Genomic DNA, 16,197 nt, shown 5'->3' on the forward strand with positions numbered 1-16,197 from the left:
ATGACACTGCAGCCACGTGTCTGTCTGGAAATTATAAGGAAGGGAAAGTACGGCAGTTGGCCAGCTTGCATTCACGTAAACATGTTGTGTTTGTGTTTCAAAGCATAGTGGTTTTATTCCTGGAAACACCGGGCCAGTGTTTGGCCCTAGATATGGGCAGCTAGAGAAGATGACATTACATTGACCCTGTCATACATTCAGCTATTTATCGGGGACAGATACAGAGCTGGTAGCACAGATTGACGTCCTTCTGTGTTGTTATGTAAATGATATTTTGCCAAGAATAGGTGTGATTACACTGGTTCCAGAAGACTTCACATCCTCATATAGTTGTGCCGACGCGTTAATGAGGCTTACGCCTGACTGTGTTTTGATTTTAACACCGTGCTCTCTCTCTCTTTGTGCTGATGTGTGTGTCAACAGGAAGATGATGGAAGTGTGCGGGGAGGCAGAGAACCGCCTGGCATCAGAACTGATGCAGCATGAGTTGCAGATAGAGAAGGAGGTCCTGGATCCTCTCAGCCAGTTAGCAGAGGTCAGCAACCTCACACCCTCTGTCCAGGGCCTAGCAGCTGAACAACAGCTATATATACTGTATATATATATACAGCTGTTTGCATGTTTAAAATATCAGTCATACTCATCTGTATTTGCTGGTGATAACTTCAGATGTAGTTGAATACAACAAATCACTGAATTCTGGGCATTTCTATCGTTCCGTGAGCAGCTGTGATCAGATTTTATTCTGCCAGCCTGTCGCCTGCACCTCTTCATGTAATAGCCCACCGTGGCTGCTCCTTAACCCTAACCCTTACCATTGTCTTGTTTTGCAGACTCATTTTGATGAATGGGCTAAGCTCACTGACAAAACACATTGCATTTTCTGAGGCTACCTCATAATAAATGCCAGTTTGTCTCCTCTCCTCTGGTGACGGTCTAGCGTTCTGCATCCAGATATACGTTTATAGAGATTACATTAGCAGTAACTTAATTATGTCACCACAGACAATGAGTTCATAATAATGAAAATACATGAATGTTACGGTATTTTTCATCAGCGCTCGGGCTCGGTCATCATGGTTACCTCATTTGGCGATAGACAACTAATTTAACAGATTAGAAATGAGATTCGAGATCTGGGTTTATGTCGCCCAGTTGCAGATGAACCTGAGGGAGTTTTCATAACATCGCTAAGCATGATGGACTTTTATATATTCATTATATTACAGTCACTACGTTCAGGCACAATGATCCTTTTATTTCATTTATAAATCCTGCATGTTGAGTTGCTTCCTGTCAATTAGCATGGTTTAGAAGAGACCTCAATCTCTATTTACATTTTGTGCTGTTAAATTACTCCAGTATGAGTTTATTTAACATGTGGGAATAAAAGACTAATCAATGGAAAGAGCCTTTGATAGTCATTCAGGGAGGCAGTAGTAATTCCTGTCTGGTCTGTTGCATTGATATTACCCTCATAGGTCTGCTCACCTTTTTTTTGATCATGCTTGTAGGTGGACATCCCCAACATCCTGAAGCAGAGGAAACAGCTGGCCAAACTGGTGCTGGACTATGATTCTGCCAGAGCAAGGTTTGTCCGCAGCTCGGTTGAATTTGTCCTGCTCGGACCCCGAAACCACCGGATGCAGTAGTAATTCTCTTTGGGCGACTCGCTCCTGATTTTCCAAAGTGTGTTTTTGTGACATTTTGTGCCATTTCTCGTGTTTTCCCTGAATTCAGATGGTTGCAGGCAACCAAGTCAATAATCTCAGGAACAAATACCCAAGCACTGACGGCCAAGGCTGACCTACTCAAGGAGGAGATGGATGAGGCTATGAACAAAGTGGAGCTCTGCAAGGTAACTAGCATCACTACAACTAATACACACTTTACATGGAAACACACGCCAGGATTATATTACAGCAGTTTCATAGAAGAACCTTTCTGAGGCCAGGGCTAATAAAAGCCGCCGTTACATGCAGATGACCAGTTCTGAATAAGTGAAGACATCGTTTAATCCATTTTATGCTCAGATCTGGGCTCATGGCCTGTCAGCGGATGGGCAGGCTAAAGATAATTTATGACCTCTGTGATCTTGGCAAAACAACCTGGAAATAGACCAGACCAGTAAACTGGGAACGCAGCAGTGACTGGACATTCCAAGACCCCTGGGTCGTCTGAGCCAAGTTTGCTGACGCACACAAGTGGCTGAATCTGCCCTGTCAGCCCTGCGCGTCTGATTGCATCTCCCCGAACTGAGTCACTGCTGCTTTAGTTTGATAGATTCTTCCTTGCAGGAAGCGCACAGCCAGCCTCATGCTTCCTTTTCACAAGTTCTCCTTCAGTCCCGCCAACAGCAGGAGGATTTGTGACTCACCTAAACCTAAGCTGACCATTAACTACCTTTCCTCATGCCACCTGAAATATCCTTTGATTTGTTCAGAGACACTGTGGTAAAGATGGAGACTTTTAATGAGGATGTTATACCAGTAAATCTACCATTCCTCTTGTTTTTTATGGACTGCTCTGTAAGGTACATTATGACTACGGCTAAGTTACGGGAAAGATTACCTTTCAGTTAATTTCCTGTCTTTCTCTACCAGGATCAACTCGCCGCAGACATGTACAGTTTTTTCTCTAAAGAAGGCGACTATGCCCACTACTTCATAATGGTGAGTGCTGCGTGTCCGCAGGTTGGGGGGAAAAAAATAAATAAATAATGTTTTTGCACGAGTTTCTGTGGGAATGATCACAGCTGCAGCAGTAACTGGGGAACAGAGACTTGGCCGTCCGTTCTATTTACTTTGCTCTCGTGTTCTTTACGGCTCGTCTCGTTTCTTTATTTTCATCTCTTGTCTCTCCGTCTCTGTAGCTCTTAGAAGCTCAGGCTGATTACCACAGGAAGTCTCTCACTGTCCTGGAGAGTGTCCTGCCGACCATCCAGTCTCAGCAAGGTACAATGCATGCAAACATGCCACACACCGGTTGAACATCTCGTCGTGTTTTTCCTGGAGAACACGTGACAGCCTCTGTTTTGCTCTGGTGTCTGTGTTTTTTGAGCGTCCCTTTAAAAGAAGCATTTTACACCCCGGAGAAGTTTTCTCAAGGTGTCCTGACACGTAGTTGCTAAGAGGGGAAGCAGTTTTATATACACTTCACCATCTGGCTTAAGAAACCAACTGCTGTGCTTTCCTCTGGTTTATTTTTCTTATTTTTGGACTACACTTACCACAGTTAAAAGCCAAAATTGGGGCCCAGATATTAAAAAAAAAAAAAAAAAGTCTTTTGTTTTCACCGCTTTGCTCTCTAAAAATAATCGATCTTTCTAGTTTCACAAACACACCAGCTCCTCGAGGTCTTTGTCTGGCTTCGCACTCTTTTGCAGCCTTCTCGAAGGAGCTTGTTTTTTTCTGCGCTAAACACATGTGGTCTAAACCAGACCGAGCCTGGTCTCCCAGCATGTGGCGATGACTCACCAGCTCCACACGCTCCCCTACCCTCTCTCACATCACACCCACCTGGGTTTTGCAGCCCCCCCCTCTGCCTTTTCCCCACACTTCTCTGGCTCCCTCTTCCCTACGCACACGCACACACACACGTACTCGTAAACTCAGAGAGATGGCCAAAACAGTCTCTTCTTCTGGCTTGCGAGCATGTGGTTATTATTTGGCAGCACCCTACAGGGGGGAAAGAAAAAAAACTCCCCCGAGGGAGAGTTGTTGACCCAGAAATCTGCCATCCAAACGAGCAACAGGCCTCGATCGCACTGAGTCCTTTTTTATTGCATACCACTGTGACAGACAGGTCTTAGAAAATGATCTTCAACAGCTCCGCTACATGGCTTGTTTTACGTCTCTTCAGGTTTGACACAGTGCGAATGAAACTGCGCTCCTGGTTTACACTTTCTCCTCCGTTCTGTTCTCAATGAATTTCCCCTTTGCATTTAGATTCATGGATGGAAAAGCCTGCGTTTGGCACCGGTCTGGATGAACACCTGAAAAGGAGTGGAAGGGAGATCGCCCTGCCGATAGAGGCCTGTGTCATGATGCTCCTAGAGACTGGCATGAAGGAAGAGGTGAGCAAGTTAAGACGGGAGAGATAAAGAAACCAGACACATCGGGATACGCGCCCCGATGGCAGCATCCCACGTAATATTCTGAAGCACTGATAGAAGAGTGGGAGCGCTGAATTACTTCAGGGAAACTGAATTGGCATGGATCACAGATAAGATGTGTGCTGCAAGGCTCTGCATAGCTGTGATGCAGAAGCGCAAACCAAATGAAAGAAAACAATGGAATCTAAAAGGGCTTGGGTTGCTTCACGTTGCTGTCACATGGCTGCTGAGAGCAGCATGACTTCTAAGGGCTGCCTTTGATTCTTTCGCACAAATAGATCTTTTAAGAGTAACTCTGTTGACTTAATATAAATTATTCTGGGGGGGGGGGGGGTATTTCGACTGATTTCTTGAATGGTCCCAGTTCAGTTCGATTCAATTCATTTTGAGATGTTTCAGTTTTGAAACAATGCTACTTAGTTACGAAAGAGATTTTCACAAATCTAGTGTTGTCACTGGGTCAAGAGATCTGTGGTGTTTCCACGGTGTTTTGGATCTCAGTCACACGTGGACTAATCTTGTTCTCACAAGATTGCAGCGAGATTTCTGACGAGAAGATGCGGGAAGCGCCGCGTATTTAAAGAAACGCACTGAGGATTTTATGAATTGATAGCGGATCTTTCGAGATAAGGTTGTATTTATATCCAGTCTTTTTATGCTTACAGATCAGTTATTCTATTTATTCTGTCATTCTATTTTTTTTTACCACAGATATCTACAGTTTCCATTGTACTTATTATTTTTTTTTCTCATAAAAAACATTCAACTTTCAGAAGTTATCAGACAAAAGTGGAACAATGTGACTAGCATTATCAGTTTTATGACATTTTGATACACCCAAGTATTTTAAACCCACTGTACATTTTGTGGCCACTACCAAAATTTAAGATGAGAGGAAACTGAAGGAATAGGAACTCTAGTGGGTAGTGGAGACCAAACCAAGCTCACATCAAAGTGAGTTTTGGATTCAGCACTACAGCGACGGCACTAAAAGGATGCGCCCGCCCTACGCACTCACACTCCTGACGCAGGACTGAATGGGTTTTAAAAGGAACATGGTGGGGAGTGCCACGCACTGAAGTGCACAGACCATTGGTAGCACGGCCGGCCCTCCTGGCGTCGGGTTTACAGTCCGCCATAGTCGTGAGCGGTACAGATTCTGCGTTACTTTATTCCACCCACTCACCACCGGAGCTGATGGTGTTTGATCTGTAGAGGGAGGTAACGCTGGCAGTCCCACTAACACACATCAACCTGTTAACAGGAAGAGGTGTTACTCCTGTGAATTCCGACAACACCTGAATTCACAGGAGTATTTTTACACTTTAATCCTGAAAATTGCCTGGCCGGGCCAAAAGACTGTTGAGACTGTTACAAAGCAAACTGTACAAACTGAGAAACAGACAATCCAGCACTAGACCAGTGACTGCTATAACACAGCATATTTTAAGTCAGTGCTTTGTGTCTTTTATTATTTATTTATTTTTTTTTTGGCCCCTAGTAGCCAAAACCTGACAAATGTAGCTTTACATATGAATATTTACTGTAAGCTTGAGGATCTAAAAGCTGACATCCAGCTTCAAATCCTTATCAGGATGTGCTTTGGAGATCTCTTCTCATCTCGTTTCCTCTGTTGTTTGATCTCACTGCACTTTCGTTTTCCTTATCTTAACCATTTCAGTAGAAGCAGCACTGACGTGTCTTACTAGAAGTCGCATGGAGCTGGAGCCGCAATTAGCAGCTCGTCTCACCATTGACATAATTGAAACCAAGCTGTAAACATCTTGAGATTCACCGAGATGGGCAGATAGACGAAGAGTAAACAGGAAAACTTCCAATCTTACGTAATGCTGTTGCAGGGAAATCTTCAGCCATTACAGCACAGCGATGATTTATGAAACGTTTGCGATGTCTCCTCCCTGAAACAAATTTAGAATACAATAGAAAGCGTCTCCTGTTCATAAATCAGATCTCTTTGTGCGCCTCCATGTTTGTGTGAGAAAAAGAGGAAGAGGGAGTGTTGACAGCAAATCACATTATTTGTCGCCCCCATTCATCCCCTGGTGCGTCCATTCCGTGTCATTGCGGCGTGAAGACGGCCTTTGTTTACGTGTCAGAGTAAATAGCTCTTCGTGCTGTGACTGGTGGTTTGTGTGCCTGCTTTAAGGTTTCATTATGTGCAGCTGGCAGAGAGAGTTTACGCAGTAGAGAGTCTTCGTTAACGTGGTTTATTTGTCTTTGTGCTCGTCAGGGTCTGTTCAGGATCGCAGCGGGGGCGTCGAAGCTAAAGAAGCTGAAGGCAGCGCTGGACTGTTCCACCTCACAACTGGAGGAGTTCTACTCTGACCCCCATGCCGTCGCTGGTATGTCCCAAACGAGAATAATGTGTTTTTTGGTGTAAAACTTAGATTGTAGCTGTCCTTCTTAACGTGAGTTAGTTGTCAGTTTGAAATCTACTTTAAAACTACTGCTTCATTTTTGCCTATAAAGTGTCTTGAATAACAGATATCTGTGTGATTTCAGGGGCACTGAAGTCCTACCTGAGGGAGCTACCTGAACCTCTAATGAGCTACCAGCTTTATGATGAATGGATCCAGGCCTCCAGGCAAGACTCATAATATTATCGCTGGAAATTAAACACTAAATGAATCTATCACTGTACGGCGCTGAAAAATGACCGGATAACACATTTAGGCAGTTTCACCATCTGGAAGCTAACAATCTGCTCTGCTTTCAATTATCTATTGTTTTTTTTTATCATTCTAGTGTGTCGGACCCAGACAAAAGGCTGCAGGCACTCTGGGTCGTATGCGATCAACTACCAAAGAACAACAAAACCAACCTGAGGTTAGACGCTCAGACGTAAAAGAGAAAGTTCTTGTTGTAGTTTCCATCAGATGAGAGTGTTCCTACAGCTCTTCTTGTTTCCGTGCAGGTATCTGGTGAAGTTTTTAGCCAAACTGGCTCAAGACAGCGAAGTGAACAAAATGACTCCGAGCAACATCGCCATCGTCCTGGGACCCAATCTGCTCTGGGCCAAGACTGAAGGGTATGAAGAATGTATCGACGGCTTACATGTCATGTTTAAAACAAGGGAGAATCTCACATCCTTGTGACGTGAATGTCCACAGATGCTTATTTCAGTCCGTCCCTCATTGGGACGGTAAGCACCTAATCTTTGCTCTGATACATTTGCCCCCTCAGGAGTCTGGCTGAGATGGCTGCAGCTACCTCTGTGCACGTGGTGGCCATCGTGGAGCCCATCATCCAGCATGCTGACTGGTTCTTTCCTGAGGGTAGGTCCTGGGCTTCCTCCACAGCTGCTGTTTTCAGTTTGACCTTCTCTCCCCTCTTTGTTGCCAACGGCCCTATCGTACACGAGGGACGCGCGGTGGAGGCAACTGATAATAGCCGCCTAAAAAGACAGAAAATCAACAGTAATAAAGCTTCCTCTGGTCAAGATAAATATCACCGCGGCTTTCCAGGGTCAAACTGTGCTTTTAAGGTCGGCTTGAAGGCTAGGACAGAAAAACACGGTACTTAGCTGTTTCCCACGACAGATATCTCCCACAAATTAAATTTGTTTGTAACCGGTGTTAGAGGAAACAGGTTGTTATAATGCTTAAACCAAAGTCTTTGTACTTTACTGTGTTCATAACTTCTCGTACTTGTATCTTGGGCTTCAAAATGCAAAAACGCATTTGTCAGTCGGGTTAGTCAGAGCAGCTCTCCTTTTGTCTCCCTAAAATCCCAGTAGCTTAGGCAAAGATGATGACAGACTCACTAGATTGTTGCTGTAGAGATGATGGGACAATGAGAACTGCCTCACAGTAATTAGGACCTTGGTTAATTGCTGACTGTTTCTGAGGGAAACTCCTCTCATGGTCTCTAGACACACATTTTCAGGCATATTTGCGACTCTAAATTGCCCACTGGGGTGAATCTAAGCATCTGTTCTGCGATGGGTTGCAGAGTTTGAGGTCTGCTGCCTTTGACCTATAAAACCTCGTGTTTCAACATTGTTTCCTGTATTTGGTTTGAATTATAAATAGCCTAACAAGAAGCACCATGGCTCACTTGGATGGAGACCAGGGCCCATGTGGTCATGGCCAGTCAGGTGTCTCCACTGTCCAAGCTTGTCTCCAAGCTACGTCGCTGGAAGATCTGTGTACAAAAGAACTGCTTTTCAAGTGGTAACATCAGCTGTAACTTGTGAGAACACTGCTGCGAGGCATTTGTTGGCATCTACAGTTAAGGCCAGGCAACTTAGGAAATGTGAAGGGAAAACAAATAGATGAGCAGTTGTGACTCATCAGAGAATGGACATGGGCCTTCTGAGGGTGTCCTGTGGTGTCTGGTAACATAATGTTGTTACTGGGGGCCTTTGGGTCCTGTGGGTTGAGGGGAGGGGCCTCTGTGGATCATCCCACAGATACTTGATCAGTTTGGGATCTAGTGGATTTGGAGGCCAGGTCAACACCTTGTGCTGTTCTTCATGTTTTTTTTAGTTGTTCCTAAGCCACCCATTCCCGGCAGGCTGCATCCTGCTGGGGATGGCTGCTGCCGTCAAGGATTATTGATATGCTGTTTCATTTAAAAAAGCAATATAACCACCATATAACCACCCCCTTCCCCAGTTTCTGTGAGAGATACCCATTGCAGGAACAGAGGTGTGCTCTAATGCTCTACTCTTTCCTCCTACAGATGTGGAGTTCAATGTGTCCGGCATGTTTGTGATGCCCACGCCTGCATCCAACCACAACAATCACCTAGACTATGACTGCAGCACCATTGAGAGGAAGAGGCCTGGCAGCATGGTGGGACCAGAGAACGACACAACGCGCAAAGACAAGTAATCAACCAGAGATTGCTTAGTACCTTCTTGGAAAGTTCTTACTTTCTGAAGTTCCCAGGACCACAACGTTCACAGCCTAATTTAGCCTTTAATCCAGTTGCTTTTTCTGATCCCTATCTTTTGCTTCTAGTAAATGTTGGCCTTAATCATCATTATGATGTGATTCACTGTCTGCTTACTTCTCTCCTGTGTCTCTGGGGTTTGGTGATTCGGGTCTAATCATTGACTTTTTGATCAAAGCTTTGTTGTTCTCTGTTTTTTTTGTTTTTTTTCTCCTTCACCGTCTCCCTGCTTTCCCTGTGTAGCACCCCTAACAAGCACTCGGACCACACCCTTCGTAGAGGCAGTAACACCTTAGGTAGAAAGCAGCACACTTCACCTGCCTTCCAGCCTCCTTTACCCCCTGTGGAAGCTCAGGGGCAGGGACATGGGGCCGGGCAGGTCCCCCAGCCCTCGGCTGAGCCCCAGCCCCAGCCACAAGCTCAGTCAGGGGGTTCAGGGTCTGACTCCTCCCAGCATAGCTTGGCACAGGGTCTGGCTGCTCTCGCTGCAGCTCAGCAGCTTCTAGCCCAGCACACAGAGGAGCTCAGGTAAGAGCTGCTTCCCAGCATCCCTGCTGCTGGTGGGGATGACACAGCATGTCCAACAGACAGACAGACAGACAGACAGACAGACCTGCATGCTTTTATGTTTTCAGTCTTGGTATTGTGGGAAGACATTAGTGCCTTCTCTGTAAACACATGACGTCAGTCTGATTAGTTTCAGGTTCAGTGGATTATTAATGCATGACTCACTGCCAACTCTCAGACAGTTTTTCCTCTTGGTCACTTTGGTTCGGCTTGTTGTTTCTCCAGCTAAACCGCAAGTTTGCTTTACGCCACCACCAGTTGCAGCTATGCAGACTTGTCTGAACTAAGCCTACAGAAACAGCACAACAATGGCCCCTGTCATTCTGCTAACAGTCGTTCTCAGGGCCTCTCGACTTCCCATCCCTCTGCCTTCCTCCCCAAATCACTGGAATCAGCAGGAACTTCACACTAACTGGCTCAAACTGCTCTGAAAAGCCTGAACATTGGTGCCTGTTATGCAGAGACTGAAGGGTGTCTTTGATTAAGTTGCTGAAAGGACAACATTCATTTTCAGACAGATAACACTATTCAGCTCAGCATTCTTTCGGTCCTACAGACTCCGCTTGGAAGGTAAATTTAGACGAGGGACGCGGATCTGTGACGTCTGTTTTTGCAGCGCATGATGTTGCCGAGGAGTTTGTTGTTGAAAATAATTCGGTATCTACTTTAATAGCTTTAACCCTCTTTAAAAACACTCAGTGCTGGATGCTGCAGCCTGAACATGACCCAGGATATCAGTTTGTTTTCTTTATCTTCTTTAAAGCAACCCGAAGCTGCGGGATTCTACACCCGCCCCTACCCCTGTGCTCCAGAGGAATGGTTCTGGAGGAGGCGGCCAGGCTGCAGGGCAGCTGGCTACTGGATCCTCCGGTGCTGGATCCATGGGGCCGAGTCCACATATGATGCGAAGAGGTAAGACTCTGTTCTAATGGGGTCCAAACAGCTTCATAAAGGTTTCAAGCCGCCTTAGGTTATAATATCTCAAAAACAAAATATTTCAAATGTATTATAGACACACTTGTAGCTTTTGATAGTTGACAAAGCTGCAAAACTAGGGATTACTTGTCTTTGTAATATTTCTTTCCCCACCAATAATCATAAGATTTACCTTTTCTCATCCAGGTACCAAAAAGCAGGCTCCTGCTCCTCCCAAACCAACGAACCCTCCCCCCAGCCAGCCCTGTAACTCAGTGAACCACGCCTCCTCCTCCGGCTCCTCCCAGTCCCTCAGCCCCACGCCCAGACCCCTGTCCAGCCACTCCCCCACCTCGCCCACCTCTCCCTCCCCGCAGCCGTGCGCCACGCCCAGACGCCACTCCAGCAACCAGACCCCAATCCAGGCGCCCAGCCATCCACCTCCAGAGCCTCCGACGCAGGCAAGCCCCCCGCCGCCGCAGTCCGCCCATCCCGGCGGGGAGCAGCAGCAGCAGAGCGCGGACAACTCGCCTCCGAGCACACCGACCCCTCCGGACACGCCTCCTCCCTCCACCTCCGGCCAGGACGTGGCCGCTCCTCAGTCCCCGTCCCCCTACCAGACAGGCTCCCTTCCCCGGCCCCGTCCCGTCCCCAAACCCCGGAACAGACCCAACATCCCTCCACCACCGCAACCCACCACGCTGGCCAGTGAGACCAACGGGATCTGCTCCACCACTTATAAGATGATAGGTGAGCTCAATTTCTCCTGAATGCATAACGCTGTACGTCACCATTTATTAACTACAGAACACTAATACCTACTATTTCTAACAGTCCTGCATTGTAATACCTCCACAGGTTAAAGAGGCACTTGTGAGAGGTTTGTTGATAATTGACACCTTTACTAGGAGCACCTGCACTTTTTGTTTGCCTCTGGGAATCTTATTCATCACCACAGTCATTTTGTTTGCCTGCTGCCTTCTTATTTGAGCCCTGATGCTGGACTGTCACGCTGTATGTCTTGGGAGCCATTTCTGATATTTAATACACCCTCTGCACTCGGTCAGGGAGCAAGGAATTTATCATCTCATTAATATCTCAGGCAGGTGACAAAGGAAGAAAAATAACCGAATAAACAAGTGCGCAACCAGTTCAACAGATTCTTCCAGTTTATAAACGGCTGGTGAGGCTAATTTTCCAGTCCCGTGCCCGTAAACCATTAAAATCACTGCGTTTCCTGAAACGCAGAGAGCAGGTTACTCGCTGTAGAGGACATGAGGGAACCGGGGCATCTCCATTAATATCTTGTAGTAATCTGAGGAAGATTATAGTCTTTTAATCAGTCCACACAGATCAGAGCAATTTTTCTAACTCAGCCAAGCACAAAAACAATAAGCACAACTTTTTTTGGGGCTATATTTATAGTCAAACCCCCATTTATACACAGACAGATTGAGTCTAATGAAATTGATTTCTTTATTGTAATTCATATTGTTGCTTTACATACCATTGACATAAATTAGTCTGTATTTCCAACAGTGGCTTCGTTTACACAGACACTAGTATTCCACTAAATAAACGCCTCGTGTGAACGCCTCAATTGGAACCGACTCAAATTCACAGACAATCGAGATGAGAGGTTTGTAAATCCTTGATAATCCGTTCTGTGGGAAATGGTTTACACCTAATACCCGTGTATACGCTTGATCTATTTGTTTCCCTCTGGCTGGAAAGAATCCAGTCTTTCCGTGAACTGTTTGCCCGCGGCGGTGGAAAAACATCAGGTGACGCGTTTCAGGGAGAGACAGGGCCGTGGCGGTGGCAGAAGAACGGGTTTGTTCAAACGAGCGCTCGGACAGAAAAAGAAGAATAAAGAATGAATTCAGTGTTAGATGCGGAACCACTCTGGATATATCTTAATCTGATTGAGGTTTGAGGGCATGCAAAAGCGTATATCTTATCAGATCACTTTATTTAGTGTCCATGGAAACGGTTAAGATGGAATCTGTAATCAAATGGGTTCTAATTGAGTTTAGGAAATTTGGTGCAGTCGTCCAGTGCAGGAGCTGTGGGTGTATTAAACTCCAGAAATGGTTGTTTCAGTCACAAAACGTCACCGCACTGAAGGTGATTATACGGCAGTCTAGCATCACAGCTATCATTTTTCATGAGTCATTCATCTTCACCGGACTGTAATATCATCAGTCGGCAGTGGAAGCGTTTGAAATGCATTGATTTCTTTCTTACCAAGTCAGCAACTGCATTTAAACGTTTTCAAACCCTTCACTGTCTCTTGGACTTTGTTCTGGTTTTCTGAAATGTGAAGTGTATTGTTCCCGACGTATTATTATGGAGTTTCAAAGCCTTCATCAAGCATGACAAGCACATTTGTTATATACATTATAACTTGTATGTTCCCGTCTGGTCGCTGATGGACTTAGTCAGAACGTGCAATCAGCCCGTTGGCACCATCTAATAGTAGTACATGAGGACATGATCAGAGTTTAAACCCTTTTATTTATTTATTTTAAACCACATTCTAGTCTAAACCTGCTTTCTCAATCAAGAACTGATACTTCACCCTAACCCCACTTCACATTTTCCATCTGCTTTCACCGCTCGCTGCTCACGGTCGGTCTCTGACTGAACACCGCCACCTGCTGGTCAGACGCAGCCTTACAACCCCCTCCCTCCCTCACTGCTAAACCTCTGCTGCTGTTTGGAAAATATTACACAGTGTGACTGTGGCTGGTATAACAGCTGGAACTGTGTACATACAGCAGGACAGGATGTAGCTGCACATGTTTCTGATTATGGCCATTGTTCATGTAATGTGGGCATGGGATCTTTTTGGGATGTTTATGTGGTGTTTTCTGTTGAACATTTTTCCAGTTCCCTGCTAACTCAGAAATATTTTTCTTTCATCATATTTGTGTCTTTTTATTCAAAGGTTGTGTTTTGTTGCAGCTTTATTTACAAAGAAAAAAAAAACTCACTGTGACTGGTGTCTCTCTCGCCGTCTAGACCTGCCGATGTCTTTCAAGGGCCTGGGTCGAGCTTTGGTCCCTGAGCTTGCTGTAGACCAGCAGCCTTCCTCTTCCACCTCCACTTCCACCTCCACCTCCACCTCCACCTCCTCCTCCTACCTGCCTCCTCCCAGAGACTGTGACCTGGACACCGAGAGCACCGTCCTATAAGGAGGAGACGGTGACCCGCTCCGGTCCGGACGCACCTCCTCCTCCTCCTCTCATCATACGCGCGCCTCTTTTATCCTCCTCTTGTTTCACCTCAGCCCATGTCTGCAGCCCTCTTCTTCTCCTTGCACGGAGGACAATAATGTGACGCAGTGCGCCCTCTGGCAGCCGTCCTGGAGGTCGATCAAGATATCTGATCGGCTGCAATTTATCTCCTTGCCTCTCTGGCTAAGTTCTGACCCAGTTTGATTTTAGCATCTAAATTAGAAATTCACGGCTTAAGCTGTATAATAAATACGTTTTATACCTTAAAACACATCATATTAGACTTTAAATTCAATTCATTGGTCAGTGAGGAATTAAAGCAACACATTTCTACTTTTCCAGCTTCTCAAATGCAGGTTTTGGATTTTAGCTCATTTCAACCTCAGTATGTGACGGACATTTTTCACTATTTTAGACTCCGGACTATGAAAATATTCATGAGGTTCAGCACCTGATGTCAGTTGACACATAAGTCGTCCCTCTTCAGGTCTCATTTCCACAAACGGCATCCCGACAGAGTCTCCTTGACCTCCACGATGCTGCCAGACGTGCTCTGCGAAGAGACGCAAAGCCTTGACGCTGCAACGCCACACACCCACACACCCACACACCCACACACCCACCGCCACCTCTGTCTTTACACTGCGGCCCCTGCAGAAGAAGCTCCAGACAATCAACAGCAAAGAGCGGGAGAGGAGGGACCGAGGACGGACCGTGTTGTCACGGCAATACGAACAGAACAGAGCGGTCAAAGCGTGAGGGGTTTGCCAAATACACGGACTGGTGAGACTCTTTGAAATTTGGTGTGAGGTGTTTTGTATTATTATTGTGATTTTCTTTCTTTTCTTTTTTTTTTTTTTATTGTTGAAAAATGGCCTTAGAACAAGAAATAAAGCTATTTCTGCAGCACAGGTGGGGAAGGGAAAAAGTCAGCAGGTGAAGTAGAAACCAAAACAGTTGCTCAAAGTGTAGCTGGTGACTGCAGGTTTCCAGTCGTCTCGACACTTGTTTTTTTTTTTTTTGGTATGGTAACCACCCTCCTTTCCCTCGCCCCCTTCCCCCCCACTCTTGTATTTATTTACCAGTTTAATAAAAACACATTCCCTGTGGCTTGACATAATTAATGCAGTCTTTAAATGTAATTCATGCCTTATTTACTGTACGGAGGATATACTCTGCTCCTAGTGTTACGGTGTTTCAGAGACGCTTCAGGGACGTGAGGAAGGCGGTTCGATCCAATAGAAGTCGCGTATGGTTCTGTGTTGTTCCGCTAAAGCTGTGTATTTAAACGTGTTCCGGTTGATGTTTTTGGGTTTTATAAGCGGAAGTAGCAGGGTTAACCACCCCCCTCCCTGCCCTGGCCCTGGCCCCCGTCCCCCACCCCCCACCCCGAGCCCAAACACACAGTCAGTATTTTGTCTTTCTGTTTCTGAACCTGCCTCTGTGTTTCCTGCGCGAGTGAATGTAGTGAAGCCTCGTCATCCCGAACAGAACGGCGCGGAAACGGCTGACGTTGCACTTGAGCGCAGGCCAGGGCTCAGTGAGGGGTGTCTTGGTGAGCTGGTTTTTGAGGTTTTCGATCTTTCCCACTGAGCTGAGAGCCACACGGCGCTGTGACATCTCAGTAGTGATGTGGAGTTAGATAAAAAAAAAAAAATAGGTATTCTTTCTTTTAGCTTTGTTTTTTTGGCCTCAGATGTTTGTTTCTAGAGAACTGACCTTACATGGTACCAGTGGAGAAAGTCTCGAATGCTGTGGGTTGCCCTGAAAACCAGTCTAGTTGTGTTTTTCAGAGACAATCGAAGCAGGTCTAATCCCCTCCTTTCTCTCTTTGCTCCTGTACCTCGCTGCCTTATCCCTGCGCAACAAGAGAACGTGGTGTCTCTTCCAGACAAACAAATGCCATTAAACTAGACATGATAATGCTGCATTTTTTTTTTTGAGCTCCACAGTTTTGTATGTATGCTGTCCGGTGTGCTTAAATATGGAACATGTAATATGAATGCTTGGTTATACCCCATTTCCAAAGAAAATAAAGTATATGAAGAAACTATTCAAGTCTCAAGTCTGATTTATTAACTCACGCCTCTGATTATTAAAACTGGTAAAAAGTCAAAATACTCATTCAGGGACAGGAGAAGTAAATGATCATCTTGTGACACTACAATGTTCTGCTGGGAAACTTTTGGACCTGGCATTCGTGTGGATGTTACTTAGACATGTACCACCCACCTAGACCAGACCAGGCACCCCCACCCCATACTCAAAAAACATGAAAAACAGCACAAGGTGTCGACCTGGCCTCCAAATTCACTAGATCCCAAACTGATCAAGTATCTGTGGGATGATCCACAGAGGCCCCTCCCCTTAATCCATAGGACCCAAAGGCCCCCATTAACAATATCCTGTTGCCAAACACCACAGGACACCATCAGAAGGCCATGT

At 45.7% G+C, this 16,197-nt stretch overlaps 1 protein-coding gene across 3 annotated transcripts in view; it reads left to right on the top strand.

Annotated features, from left to right (window-relative positions):
* The window catches only part of arhgap17a (Rho GTPase activating protein 17a), a 31,371-nt gene extending 15,566 nt beyond the window's left edge, over positions 1–15,805 (top strand). Inside the window, exons 6-22 of one of the 3 annotated variants that reach the window (XM_084567367.1) lie at positions 424–535; positions 1,515–1,591; positions 1,741–1,858; positions 2,604–2,672; positions 2,873–2,954; positions 3,948–4,075; positions 6,366–6,477; positions 6,638–6,719; positions 6,881–6,961; positions 7,050–7,163; positions 7,319–7,410; positions 8,819–8,966; positions 9,275–9,559; positions 10,362–10,510; positions 10,721–11,263; positions 11,372–11,393; positions 13,538–13,641. In XM_084567367.1, coding sequence (XP_084423493.1) covers positions 424–535; positions 1,515–1,591; positions 1,741–1,858; positions 2,604–2,672; positions 2,873–2,954; positions 3,948–4,075; positions 6,366–6,477; positions 6,638–6,719; positions 6,881–6,961; positions 7,050–7,163; positions 7,319–7,410; positions 8,819–8,966; positions 9,275–9,559; positions 10,362–10,510; positions 10,721–11,263; positions 11,372–11,376 — 2,197 coding nt within the window. In that variant the 3' untranslated portion in view covers positions 11,377–11,393; positions 13,538–13,641. Of the gene's footprint in view, positions 1–423; positions 536–1,514; positions 1,592–1,740; positions 1,859–2,603; positions 2,673–2,872; positions 2,955–3,947; positions 4,076–6,365; positions 6,478–6,637; positions 6,720–6,880; positions 6,962–7,049; positions 7,164–7,318; positions 7,411–8,818; positions 8,967–9,274; positions 9,560–10,361; positions 10,511–10,720; positions 11,264–11,371; positions 11,394–13,537 lie in introns of all 3 variants that reach the window. The other 2 variants (XM_084567366.1, XM_084567368.1) reach the window with 2 other exon arrangements.
* The last annotated feature ends 392 nt before the right edge of the window (positions 15,806–16,197 follow it).

The sequence above is a fragment of the Chelon labrosus genome (assembly GCF_963514085.1).
Source record: "Chelon labrosus genome assembly, chromosome: 19".
Taxonomy (NCBI): Eukaryota; Metazoa; Chordata; class Actinopteri; order Mugiliformes; family Mugilidae; genus Chelon; species Chelon labrosus.